The 14,724-nt window shown below is 32.6% G+C and overlaps 2 protein-coding genes across 8 annotated transcripts in view; both read left to right on the top strand.

The window, feature by feature from the left end:
* LOC142336525 (uncharacterized) overlaps nucleotides 1-14,724 on the top strand; it is a 45,082-nt gene that overhangs the window by 27,100 nt on the left and 3,258 nt on the right. Inside the window, exons 12-14 of the mRNA XM_075385432.1 lie at nucleotides 84-322; nucleotides 5,446-5,632; nucleotides 10,852-11,014. Coding sequence (XP_075241547.1) covers nucleotides 84-322; nucleotides 5,446-5,632; nucleotides 10,852-11,014 — 589 coding nt within the window. The remainder of the gene's footprint in view (nucleotides 1-83; nucleotides 323-5,445; nucleotides 5,633-10,851; nucleotides 11,015-14,724) is intronic.
* LOC142335926 (uncharacterized) overlaps nucleotides 7-14,724 on the top strand; it is a 55,336-nt gene continuing 40,618 nt past the window's right edge. The window contains exons 1-4 of one of the 7 annotated variants that reach the window (XM_075384323.1): nucleotides 7-289; nucleotides 5,470-5,632; nucleotides 7,533-7,719; nucleotides 10,852-11,014. The gene's annotated coding sequence lies outside the window, so the exon portion shown is untranslated. The other 6 variants (XM_075384327.1, XM_075384325.1, XM_075384322.1 and 3 more) reach the window with 6 other exon arrangements.

Raw genomic sequence — 14,724 nt, 5'->3', positions numbered from 1 at the left:
AGTAATGACGGCTTAAAAAGATAACACACTACCCAAGCCTCCAATTGCAACTTTAGACGATTTCGATTGTGAGGAATTGCTAGATGACTACAAAGACTCAGATTTGACCTCAATTCTGGGTTCTCCTAAATTCGATCGATCAATTTATTCAGCGCACAATTTCGACTCAAGTTCAAACAATGTGAATTTGCAGTCATGTGACTTGAAGCAGTCGGATGAGAAATTACGTAACAATTTTGACGTAATTACGACAGACAATCAAGAGTTGCGCAATGAAGAGGACGATTACGTAATAATAGTGCACGCTTCTGAAGTACAATTGGTGAGGTGAACGAGTGTTTTGAAAATTCAGGGTTTATCCTTATCAATAGTTTTTAGGGTTCAAACCTATTTAGGTTCGAAAAATTTTAAAACATTTCAGTTTCATAGAAACAAAAGCTACGATACTAACCCCTTTTTGAATAGCCCTTTTTATAAGCTCATTTTCATACCTGGGAACACTTTGGTATATATCTTATTGAGCAAATTATCATTATTTTTATTATCATTTTGGTTTCTATCGTTATCTTCAACTTCGTTTATCAAATTCTAATTGTTATTTTTGTATCTTTGTTTTAATGGTTTTAGATCGATACATTTATTTTTAGTATCAATATTACTCTGCAAAACAATCAGATTCACGCTAGTTTAGAAAAAAAACATTGTACGAAACTTTTGGTATGATCGGTCTCAATCGCGCGAAAGCTTTGGAATGCTTTATTTGGACTGTACCATTGGTTTTATCATAAACATTATTCGGCGTGTTCTATTTTCAAACGAACAGAAGGCTCCGTATGATCACGCAGGAAGAGGTATGAAACAGCTGACATGGTCGGTTTGAAAAATCTGAAGTGAGTTTTTTGCATACACGTTATTTTTTTTATCAAGTAGTCAAAGTTTATGATGGGTCTTTGCTCCTTGCAATTTTGAATTTTCCGAAAAAACTGATATGAAAAAGTTTCTTGAGCAAAACTAGTTTAACAAATTTGACACTTTCTGTGAAACAAGGAGGCTCGGTAATGTGGGATCGCACAAAAGCTTCCGACCCGCTCATCCACGACTTTAGAATAATTGTCTACCAAATGAGGAACAGACAGAAAAACCCAAAAATTATTTTTGGGAATCCCAAAAAACCTAAAAAAACCAAGTATTTTTCAAAAAAGTATTGTATGAACGAAAAAATAGCCTCCAAAGCAAATATGTCAGTGAAGTAAAAAGTGATGCACTAGATAGATGAGACATGCTAAAAACTGAACAAAACAAAATAATCTGTATTTGATGTATTTGACAAGAAAAAAACATGGGACAAGTACTTAATGAGTTTTGGTAACAAATTGACAAAGGAGAACAAAAACGGCAAGTTTGAAAAACGTTTCAAGGCTTTGAAATCAAATAATTTCAAATAAAGAAAACCCACTAGATATCAACTGATAATTGTAAATAGGTTAATGTTCATTCATAGGAAGACATTGAAACCTGTCAATATCCAGAATATGTCGCATGTCTACAAAAACAAACGACAAAAACAAACGATACAAAAAAAACTGAATTTTGCAAAAAATGGTGCTGAAACCGTAAAACCATATGCAATGATAAGAAAGCGAGTTAGGACGAACAGCAAAATAACACAATAACAAACATTAATTACATCAAAAACTTTATGTCCGGTTTAAAACACAAAACTTATTAACAAAATCAACATACCGTTAGATAAAACTGAAACTAAACAAAATAACTTATAAATCACCAGAAAATAAATGGGACCAGTCCATAAACAGTTTTGGCACTAATAAGACAAAAAGAACAAAAACAGTAGCTTATTTTTTAAAACAATTAACTTCAAATTAATGAAAACCATAAGAAATCAAGCAAAATTTCCCAAATGTGTACGATTACCTATGCTTCTACAGAACCGCATTAGGACCTGTCCGTATAAAATTTTTTATGCCGCTAAAAAGAGCAACAAAAAGAAAACAAACAAAAATCCAATTGAAAGTTTCCAGAAGACGCTGTCGAAGCCGAAAAGCCATATTTTGGCCCTCAAAATACGTTTGATTGCGCATTCTTTGAACACCATTAATGTAGTTTGTGGTTTTTCATTAATGAGACCAGGTAACATGTAGACAAAAAAGAAAAAACAGGCAAAATTAAGGAATGCTATTGATTTTTTTTTCGAAACCAAAATTACTTCCAAAGTCATGAAATTCATTAATTACAAAATGAAAATATTAAACAGGCTCGTTTTTTTGTCCCGAGGAAGCCCTTGAGACCTTCAAATATCTCGAATATGTCTTGAGTCTATAAAAAGAACCTCAAATATGACAACATTCAATTTAATTTACTTTTATTTGCAAAAAAATGGTGTGGAAGCCAGTAAGGTGATAAGGAATTCTTTAAAAATATTAGATTTTGTGGCACCAATCTCTGGCACCAGCTAACAACAAGAAAAAAGAACAAAATTGCTAAGTTAAAAAGTTTTTTTTATTTTGGAAAAAAATTGTTTTCGAAGTCATGAAAGCCAACAGCTATCTACTAATATCAGAAAGTTGGCGCTTTTGCCACAAAAAACCGATGAAATCTGACATTAAACAGGAAATTTCATACTACTAAAACAACAAATTAAGAACTACAGTTCAAGACAAAATTGAAAAAGTTCAATTAAGTTCTTCAAGAACGATGTGTTCAAGCTGTTAAAACGATAATCTGTATCTTTCAGCTTTTTATTAGTTTCAATTGTGGCTGATTTTAACGTCAATAATATGATATGAGAACTCTCATTAGTGTGATAATGTAACAGAATTAGAAAACGTGAAAAACTGGCAACTACCTAAAAAGGAAAAAAATCTGAAATCTAGTAGTATCAGAACCAGAAAACAATAACTTAAGGCCTAAAACGCAATAAATGCTAAATTTTAAATCATTAGAGTAGAAAGAAGAAGATGTTTTTTCTTTGCTGACACTAAGCTACAAGTTGACCAAATTAAGAAAAGAAGAGGAAAAGTTCATTAAGCAGTAATATATTTAAAAACCATATATATTTAAGCGTCAAAACGACCATAAGCTTTCAAGTAATCAACTAAATGCATTAGATTAGAGCTTCTTAGGACGTCAATTCGATCTATCACTTCTGAGTTTTGATTTGATATGTTCTGTTCTTTAATTAATATAAAAGTATCAAAATTTTTTAAAAAAATGACCGACTGATCACAATCCGAATTCTTTTTGGATTGTAACAGTCCAAGATTGGTCCAAAACTAGCGCTGCTAATGCTTATCGTCCATTAAAAACACTTAATTTTTCAAATGTTATAGATATAGATATTTGTTAGTTAAAAACTCGAAAATATATTCTGCGTTTTTGATAATCAACGAGTAAAGTTAGCAAAAAAACGGCAAAGTTTTAATTACAGAGCACTCTCAACAAAATTTGAGGTAGGAATAGCCCCATAAGAGTCTTCAAAGATTGTATTAGTGTTTTTTGGGGTTGTACTTCCGGCATATTTCAAGAAAAAGGACTAAAGAAGCTTTTTTCGTGCTGTTTTTGATGAAAAAGGCTGAAATTAGAAATTTTCAGCCCGAAATTTTGACAAAAAAATATTGAATCAAAATAATCAAAAATAGTTTTTTGTCTTTGAAAATAAAATCAACAACACCAGTCTTAAAAATTTAACAAATTTAGCAAAATTGACGAAAATTTATGCAAAAATTCTGGAAAATGTGAATAAAAACAACCGAATTCACTCTACTTTTCTCCGAATTTTAAACCTCGATAACTCCCTATAAAAAACGAAAATAAAAAAAACTTTTTAATTTTATATTCTAGGCTGGACGAGCTTTCTAATGTTACTAGTCTCAACTCTCTGCGATGAATATATCGATCGGCGAAAATTGTCTGAACAAAAAAACCATTTGAGTATATAGTTCCTCCTCCCTCAAGAGGGTCAGAACAATTATAACAAAGTAAATCAGTCTTGTTGAACATTAATGTTCAAATACTTTCTCGGGGTGCCTGTTAGGCACGCCAAAGCTATCAAAAAGTGTCAACAAGCACCTTGAAGGTCATAGGGGGTCACATTAATGCGTTTCCACCCCGTTTTCAAACATTTTCAGTGGGCTTCAGCCAAATTACAACCTTAAACATATCCGAAAAGACCAATTATTGTAATTTTCAGATAAACGAAACGTCCTTCGTATCTAACAGAGGCAAAATTGTTAAAAGTGTGAACACAGTGAGGGGATGGTTTCCATTGCTGCCCTGAGACCCTGTAATCTGAAATCAAGTCTCAATTCTCCCAATTTTGGTCCAGAATATTAATGGAACCAGAAATCAGCAACATCGGAATTCAATCCAAAATGCACAAACTATACCAATGCCTCAATTCTAACTAGTTTGTGAGCCAAATTTGCCCTCAGATAGTTCAACTGTGTTATAATTTTTAAGATGAAAACAAAAATGATACGAAGTTTTCTCAAAATTTAAATTTCTTCAAGCCGAGCGTACCGAAATCCCACCAAATTCCAGCGTTTCAAACTGAGAATTTCTGGAGTAGGGTAGTTAAGAATTTTTTGAAATGATGATTTATAACTCAACGTATCAATTAAGCATCCTGCAAGAAAACGTTTAGTTGGATATTAGAATTCATTTCATTCAAAGTGTTTGTTTTACTGCAGCATTTTTCAGAGTTGCCGTGAATTTAGAGGTGAAACTCAATTTCTCACTACACTCACTGCGATTTGAGCATAATTTTTTTCCGTGCATCCAGCTTCAAACTCCGGCGTAACGGAGAACAGTCCGCTCAATTTGTATTGCACCGCAAGTCATTTGCTTCATTTTCAGACAAGGCTATTGTGTATTAAAAAAGCAATAAAATTTGCCTCGTTTATAACGAATTGTGGCGAGTTGGCTGAAAAATAAACTCACCGAATTTACTGGACGTTTTGAAACATTTTAACAGAAAATTGTTAATGTGAAAAATGGAGATGAAAAATTGGAGCAGGTAGTTTTAATAAATGTGGTTTTGCAAATTTTTGGTGAATTATATTTTCTCACAAAATAATCAAATCTGACCTCATTTTGTCCTTTTTTTCAGCAATTAACAGCTTTTAACGAGTGGTTTGTTCCTGATATGTCTCACTGATATTATTTTTGAGCATTAATTTTTTTGGTGTTCTCGGCTTCGGCGTCAATTCGTTGTTATGTTTGATTGAATCTTTCTCTGCACGATCTTTTTTGCACGATATCTTTTCATTTCCAGACGCGACCATGTTTTGCGCGTTTTTATGAACTAATTGTTATATAAATTGGGGACTATACAAAAATGTCTCTTCTTGTTCTCTTTTGAATTATGGTTAATCAAGGTTGTCTTAATCAATTACAAGCAAAGATTCCATTATTTTGAATTTGAAGCGTGCACGAGAACAGTTCTCACAGAGTACTGCTGTTGAAAAGAACGGTAGTTCATTACCACAATCAGAAGACATTTATGCCAGACAACGGCCAACCAGCACTGGTATCTTTTTGCAACCAGTTGACAGAAGCAGTGACAAAAGACGGTCTTTGAGTCCTGGCCCCAATCGCAACTTCGACACTACCCGTAAGTCTTGATTTTCTATTTGTTACACGACCAAACGTTTTTGTACAATTGCGGTTGTTAATTTTGTATTCTTCGGTCACACCTGAACACATTTGCTGGAGAAAATTTATGATGAAGCGATCCAAATCGATTGATGTTAAAACATATTGGTTTAGAGATTCTTCGTTGTTTTAGATTATTTGTGTTTTGTTTAAATTTTTTTAAAAGTAATATGCATGCGCTACTAAACGAAAAATAAATAGAGTTCGTTTTCAAGGACAAGATAACTCCCTATAAAAAACGAAAATAAAAAAAACTTTTTAATTTTATATTCTAGGCTGGACGAGCTTTCTAATGTTACTAGTCTCAACTCTCTGCGATGAATATATCGATCGGCGAAAATTGTCTGAACAAAAAAACCATTTGAGTATATAGTTCCTCCTCCCTCAAGAGGGTCAGAACAATTATAACAAAGTAAATCAGTCTTGTTGAACATTAATGTTCAAATACTTTCTCGGGGTGCTTGTTAGGCACGCCAAAGCTATCAAAAAGTGTCAACAAGCACCTTGAAGGTCATAGGGGGTCACATTAATGCGTTTCCACCCCGTTTTCAAACATTTTCAGTGGGCTTCAGCCAAATTACAACCTTAAACATATCCGAAAAGACCAATTATTGTAATTTTCAGATAAACGAAACGTCCTTCGTATCTAACAGAGGCAAAATTGTTAAAAGTGTGAACACAGTGAGGGGAGGGTTTCCATTGCTGCCCTGAGACCCTGTAATCTGAAATCAAGTCTCAATTCTCCCAATTTTGGTCCAGAATATTAATGGAACCAGAAATCAGCAACATCGGAATTCAATCCAAAATGCACAAACTATACCAATGCCTCAATTCTAACTAGTTTGTGAGCCAAATTTGCCCTCAGATAGTTCAACTGTGTTATAATTTTTAAGATGAAAACAAAAATGATACGAAGTTTTCTCAAAATTTAAATTTCTTCAAGCCGAGCGTACCGAAATCCCACCAAATTCCAGCGTTTCAAACTGAGAATTTCTGGAGTAGGGTAGTTAAGAATTTTTTGAAATGATGATTTATAACTCAACGTATCAATTAAGCATCCTGCAAGAAAACGTTTATTTGGATATTAGAATTCATTTCATTCAAAGTGTTTGTTTTACTGCAGCATTTTTCAGAGTTGCCGTGAATTTAGAGGTGAAACTCAATTTCTCACTACACTCACTGCGATTTGAGCATAATTTTTTTCCGTGCATCCAGCTTCAAACTCCGGCGTAACGGAGAACAGTCCGCTCAATTTGTATTGCACCGCAAGTCATTTGCTTCATTTTCAGACAAGGCTATTGTGTATTAAAAAAGCAATAAAATTTGCCTCGTTTATAACGAATTGTGGCGAGTTGGCTGAAAAATAAACTCACCGAATTTACTGGACGTTTTGAAACATTTTAACAGAAAATTGTTAATGTGAAAAATGGAGATGAAAAATTGGAGCAGGTAGTTTTAATAAATGTGGTTTTGCAAATTTTTGGTGAATTATATTTTCTCACAAAATAATCAAATCTGACCTCATTTTGTCCTTTTTTTCAGCAATTAACAGCTTTTAACGAGTGGTTTGTTCCTGATATGTCTCACTGATATTATTTTTGAGCAATAATTTTTTTGGTGTTCTCGGCTTCGGCGTCAATTCGTTGTTATGTTTGATTGAATCTTTCTCTGCACGATCTTTTTTGCACGATATCTTTTCATTTCCAGACGCGACCATGTTTTGCGCGTTTTTATGAAGTAATTGTTATATAAATTGGGGACTATACAAAAATGTCTCTTCTTGTTCTCTTTTGAATTATGGTTAATCAAGGTTGTCTTAATCAATTACAAGCAAAGATTCCATTATTTTGAATTTGAAGCGTGCACGAGAACAGTTCTCACAGAGTACTGCTGTTGAAAAGAACGGTAGTTCATTACCACAATCAGAAGACATTTATGCCAGACAACGGCCAACCAGCACTGGTATCTTTTTGCAACCAGTTGACAGAAGCAGTGACAAAAGACGGTCTTTGAGTCCTGGCCCCAATCGCAACTTCGACACTACCCGTAAGTCTTGATTTTCTATTTGTTACACGACCAAACGTTTTTGTACAATTGCGGTTGTTAATTTTGTATTCTTCGGTCACACCTGAACACATTTGCTGGAGAAAATTTATGATGAAGCGATCCAAATCGATTGATGTTAAAACATATTGGTTTAGAGATTCTTCGTTGTTTTAGATTATTTGTGTTTTGTTTAAATTTTTTTTAAAAGTAATATGCATGCGCTACTAAATGAAAAATAAATAGAGTTCGTTTTCAAGGACAAGATAAAAGATTTTATATTGAGAAGACAAAAAAAACAGACTAAATACACATCTCCGTTTTATTATTTGAAAACGACATCCAAGACATTTCCACTGTTAGCAATATCTACACTTGCTCTTTTTAGACAAAATTGCGTTTCAATTGTTTCAAATACAGTTTTTCTTGTTTGGTCCGGTACCTAACTTTCAGAGTAATTCAATACTCAATCATTGTTTTTGAGAAACAATTCAGTACTGATTCATAGTCAGTTCATGTAACATTTTGCTCTGATATTCTCAGATTCAGACTCTGATTCAGACTCTGAGTGAGACTCAGGTTTTTGTCTGAATTAGGTTAAATGCATAACCAAGTTCATGAGCCAAGCTAGATTTTACCCTTGCTTTCGCTCTCAGGTCCTTTGGGAATAAAAAATCATACAATACTTTTCGAAATTGAAGAAATTTATAAAAGAGGTTGTCGGAAATTTTCTCAAGTCAAGTAATAACTGACTTTTTGAACCCGCCTCTTTTTTGCTTGCCGGCTGCGAACTGGCAGTGGTGTTTACTGAATTAAACTCTAGGAATTCTGCTATAGCATGGTATAAAAACCATGCTTGTACAGTTTTCCAAAATGAAAAAAAAAACAAAAATAAACTTTAAAACAAGACAAAACTAGGTAAAAAAACAACAAATAGTTCTGAGCCAAAAAAGGCGGAAAGATGCACTATTTCACAATAACAATAAAATCTATTTTAATACAGCTTATCGAGAAAATTGCAGTTTCTTTAAAAAATGACAAAACATTTCTTTGAAAGACTTTGCTCTTGAGTAATTTTTTGACCAGGCAGATGAAAGGAACCAACTTGTTAACCGAAGCAAGAGGAGTTTAGTACCAACAATTTGCGGCAATGGCCTTCAGTATTTGGGAAGCTCTTATCGATCTATTAACGCAAGTCTGAAGTGAAAAACATTTCTTTGTATCCAATTATTGACTCAGTTCTCCAATACATTTTTAAGAAAATTGATAATTAAAATAAAACTGCTCCTTAGTTTGCTTGTCGACACGTTGAACATCCAAAAACTTATAAATATTGGAAATAATAACTTATAATATTTAGAATCAAACAAATATTCCTCAGAAACCTTTTACTGACTCTATATGATCTATGTTGCTTGATTTATTTGTCTATTTTTCTGTCCAACTTTTGCCCATTTATCTGTTTATTCCGAAGCACATAAATAACAAACGCGACGATAGTTCCTGCTGTTCTGCTAACACTTTTTCTCCGACAATATCATAAAGAGATGCAAAATTTGTGAGTACCGTCGATGAAAAATCGTTTGGTTCATTGTTGAGAAAAATAATGAAAAATTATCAAGGAGAAGAAGACGAGTAAAAATACATCAAGTGCTGTTTACATAAAAACCTTTCTTTGTGTAATGAAAAATTTATTGAAAAATATTGTTTGGTTTTATTTCCCACATAAAAACAAATTGGCTCCAGAAAAAAAAACGCTTTATTTTGTTGCCTCTGTCAAGTGAATTTTCTCTCTCTGTCAGTCGAATAGATAGTTTCCGATTAGAATGCTTCAGATGTTTCCGTTTTTTACAATTCAAAGAATTTGAATTAAATTGGGGCGCTGTTTTTTTTATGATCTGTTCACACATTTTGATGATTTTTGAATTAAAATTGGAGTCGTGATTTTGGTCACGCCGAAACAGGAAATGGAGCGAAAAAGCGAGTGGTTTTGCGGCGTGAAATTTTATCGCATAAATTTTTAAATAGAGTGAGAAAACGGTATTTGAACAAAAGTTCGCTTTCTCGCTAGTGGTTTTTTTGTTCACTTGCGGCGATTTCACTTTGGTTTTTACTGTTTTTTCAATTTTTTGGATCAGATGTTTTTCTAAATGGTTTTTCCAATCCATTCATAGTTCATTCTAGGCCTAGATTTTTTTTGCTAGAATCAAATTTACATTCGGTTTTTTGTTCTCGCTAGCGGCATTTTGACATTGATTTTCTGTTTTTTTTTTTGTTTTTTTTGTATGATTCTTTTAGAAAATGTTTTCCCAATTCAGTCATAGTCTTTTCTGGGTCTAGCTTTTTGTTTAGTCGATGGAAAGTCTTTGAATTGCACGTCAGGACTTGTCCTGCTATGTTTTTTTGTTTTGTCTTTTGAACAAAAGATGAATTTTTTCTTTTGATCATACTTTGACATAGTAAGGAAAATCAATATAGAAAAGTTTGTTGCCACTTGATATGGACACAGTTTATCATTATATTCTAATTACAAGTTTGTGACAACCACTTTTTTTGATATTGTGGTCAACTCAATTGCTTCAAGCTATAAATTAATCAATTAAAAAAACAAATTCTGAAATTTGAAAAGTCTTTGCAAATAAAAAGCTATTTTTTGTTCAGAAAGCTTTTGTTATAATTTAAGGGTTAAAGTTTCCTTTGGTCAACACTAAAAGGCCATTTTTTGCTTACCTTGTTATAAACAATCGTTCGCTAAAACACTTGTTCTGTGCAAGACTAAACAATGGCTTAAACTTTTTCGAAAGTAATCTAGTAATTCTATTTTTATCCCTAAAATTTCAGCGTTTAGTGTAGATTAGTATAGCATTATCGTTGCGCAGATAGTTGGTCAATTTTTGGTGTTTACTTGTTTTTACTGATTTTTCTGAAATTTTATTTCCTTTTTCATTTTCCTTTATCCTTTTCATTTTCTTTTATCCATTTTTGTTTATTTTTTTTTTCATACGGAATTTTGAACGAGCATGTGAAGGCACAAAAACTACAAATGTGCCAAGGTCTGGATCATAGGTAAATCCGGTCTGCCTGGGTATTTTCATATGTCATTTTCAGCCCGTTTAATTTTTGTTTTATGTTCAGCCAATCAATATACGTCATCGTTGCCTCGTAAGCTACCTCCAAACTTCAGACACACCTTCTACAACCCCTCACTTCTTAACCAATCAAATTGCTCCACGTCAACATTCAGCAGTTCCAACAGATCAATCATCTCAGCCAATCCAACAGCCTCAACACACTCAAGGTATCAATTTTTGATAATTCAGTAAATCACGTGTCAAAATACCCCAAAAATACCCAATAGCGACGTAAGAGAAGAGGATAATGGTGGGAAGGGGGTATTTTTTTTGAGAAAATACCGCACTAAAATTTCTTAAAAGTCCCCCGGATCACCCCCTAATCCAACATATTTTTTGGGGGTGAAAATTTGACGCGGATAAAAACGGCATCTTAAAACCTACATTTTTACATAGGTCTACCGGGATAAGGATAATGGTGTACCGGGATAAGGATAATGTAAGAGGATAATGGTGGGAAGGGGGTATTTTTTTTGAGAAACTACCGCACTAAAATTTCTTAAAAGTCCCCCGGATCACCCCCTAATCCAACATATTTTTTGGGGGTGAAAATTTGACGCGGATAAAAACGGCATCTTAAAACCTACATTTTTACATAGGTCTACCGGGATAAGGATAATGTTGTACCGGGATAAGGATAATGTAAGAGGATAATGGTGGGAAGGGGGTATTGTTTTTGAGAAACTACCGCACTAAAATTTCTTAAAAGTCCCCCGGATCACCCCCTAATCCAACATATTTTTTGGGGGTGAAAATTTGACGCGGATAAAAACGGCATCTTAAAACCTACATTTTTACATAGGTCGGGTAAAAATAAACCTTTTATCTAGAGCATCAGGAACAGTGACAAAAATTGAAGGAAAACTTTATTTTCATTTTTAGAGAGATAGAACAATGTTTCAGTTTTGTTTTCGTCAGCAACTGTTATCGTAGTTATCATTGATTTTAACGTGTACTCTATTTGCTCGTTTGGTCATCAAAAAAATCCGGTAAAATTCTAAAAAGTTTCAATTCTGTGTAATTTGTGTTTTCTACCGCGTGTTAAGGCTAGGCAAAATGAGGTTTCCCCAAAACAAGTTGTCGCTGGCTGCTTGTATCAAGGCTTTAAAAGCCTGCTCAAGCAACGTATTTTACTTTTATACTTACCAACAATTATACAAATTTTAAAAGTTTTCTCTAAAGATCTCTTGGTATGTAACAATGTTAAAACTTCATTCTACATTGTTCTTTTTTGGAACTGCTAATGTTCAACTGTAATAGGTATCCATAAAATAAACTAGGAGGCTCGGTAATGAGCGATCGTACATAAAGTTCTCACCCCGCTCATCTACATTTTTCACTTAAATGCCTACCAAATGTGGAAGAGATTAAAACAATTAACGCATTGTTCAACAAATAACTAGATAAATAAAACAATCACCTTAGAGGGCCAATGAGACTTGTCATTAATATGACTACCAGAAAGGACGGCGATAAAATCAATTAATTACAAAGATTAATTACGACCAAATCTCTTCGTCCTTTTTTTATAACCATTAATATCCAAATCCAAATGGTATCAGATAAAACTTATACTAACGAAGATTAACCTGCAATTTAACTAAAAAATATAGGACTATTTTTCCCAATGCGATTTGGTAACAAGTCGACAAGAAATGAGAAAAAGAGCAAAGTTCAAACAAACGTTGCTATTTCTGAAAAAAATTAAAGCCAAACTGATAAGAAACATTATGCATCAACAGAAATCATTAACTAAAATTATTTATGGCTACAGAAAGAGTGAGTGAGACTTTTCATTATCAAAGGTATGGCATACGACTGCAAAAAGAACGACAAAAACAAGCAAAAAGAAGAACTCAAAATTTGCACAAAAACGGTGTCGCAGCCAATAAATCATTGAGCTGTTCACAAAGGACATCAACAACGTTTCATTGCATTTTTTATAATTGACCAGAAGACCACCCAATATTGTGACACTGTGAAAAGAAAACATAAACCTTCAAATCTTGGCACTAATTTTTTTCAGAAAACTTATTGTACCAAGAAAGACTATTGAAGAAAACAAAACGGTATAAAGAGCAAATTTTAGTTCAATTGATAAGGTATGTGTTTTGTCTATAGAGATGTTAAGCTAAAAGTTGGCAAAGCTCAGAAATCCGTTGTCTTTTTTCAAACACAAATATTCTCAAAATTCATGGCAAACGTAAGCTTTTGACTAAAACAGTAGACAGTTTAGTTCGCAATTTCTGCAAAAGCTAATTGCGTCTGTTGTTTGTGAGACTAAATATCAATACAAAAAATTTAGATTAAAACAAGCAGAACTTAAAAAATTTTAAATAACTCTACGAAACAGTGTTGAAGCCATCTAAATTATGAAACATTAACCGCGGGAAGTTGAAATCTTAACTTGCTTCTCCTTTGAACATCATAAGTTCTTTTTGTAAATCACCAAATGACAGCAAAAAAAACCACAAAATAGAAAAACATCTCAAAGTCATAAAAATCTTCTGACAAAAATCGTCAAATCCCCAAAGACATCAGTCAAAACGTTTAACCAAAAAAACTCAATGTTTAATTCAACACAAATATTCAAAGATCTCACAATAATAACGCTAAATTACAAATTGATACGAAGTTGAAAGAAAACAAAAAAAGGACGGGCATCAAAACAAAAAAGGGATAAGTTGAAAAAAACTTTAACATTTTCTTTGAAGAAAATTAACTTGCAAGTCAAAAAAAACCATTTATTATGTACTGATATTAGTTAGTCGACTCATATATATATATATATATATATATATATATATATATATATATATATATATATATATATATATATATATATATATATATATATATATATCCACAGCTAGCCATCAAGACATTTTAATAGCCAATATTTGGCATACACCAACAAAAAATAACAAAAAACTGGGCAAATTTAATAAAATTGCACCAATTTCTGCAAGAGAACGGTGTCGCAGCCCGTAAAAAGATAAGCTATAAAAACAACAAATTTATATTCAATTACGACGTTTGCAACGTTTTCTGTTTCATTTAGATTGTAAAGTAATGTGAAAATTAACAACGAAACAAAAAGAACAGAAGAGATGGGCAATTATGCACAAAAATCGCAAATTCTTGTATGAAAACTCGTATTAGCAAAAATAAGAATCCATTTTTTTTAAATCCGACACGAAGATTTTTCTTGAATTTTATATCAAAAAAGTTTTACATGTGTTTAGAAAGAATAAACTAAAAGTTGACAAAACTGAGATAAAGTTGGACATGTTCAAAAATCACTAAAAATTCTTGAAACAAAAATATATTCAGTGTCAAAAGAAACATTAAATAGTCATCGAACGCCTTCTAGGGTTTCACGTACACCTCCTAAAGAAGCCATTTGGATCTGTGATTGGTTCGAAATTTTAATCAGACTGCAAAAAGATTAAAAAATGTTGGCAGGACATAAGAATTGAGTTTTTTACTAAAACTCCTCTTCAAAGCCAAAAAAACCATTAAGTCCTCTGAAAATATACTATGTATACATCTGCCCTTATTTTTAAGTAAAAAAGAGATGTCATTAATGGAGCCGTGAATTAAAAATTTTGTCTGTAATCAACATTAAAAAAATTAAAAGCAAAATGTTTTTGAAAAAAAAATCAGCACCAAAGTAAAAGTTAAAAAATATCTGATTGTAAGAATCTATGGTGATATCAAACCTCTCAATATTTGTTGCGCGCGTACAATAAACCACCTAAATGCTTCAAACGTTTGCGAATTAGTCAATTTGCTGTATGAAATACTTCAAAAAAAACAAACAATGATGCATTTTGTATAATTATTAAAAAGGGAGTTAAATATGCAATAAACGTCA

This window comes from Convolutriloba macropyga, chromosome 3 (assembly GCF_964194025.1).
Source record: "Convolutriloba macropyga chromosome 3, txConMacr16.3, whole genome shotgun sequence".
Lineage (NCBI taxonomy): Eukaryota > Metazoa > Xenacoelomorpha > Acoela > Convolutidae > Convolutriloba > Convolutriloba macropyga.
The sequence above is the reverse complement of the archived record's forward strand: the minus strand, read 5'-3'. Positions and strand labels throughout refer to the sequence as shown.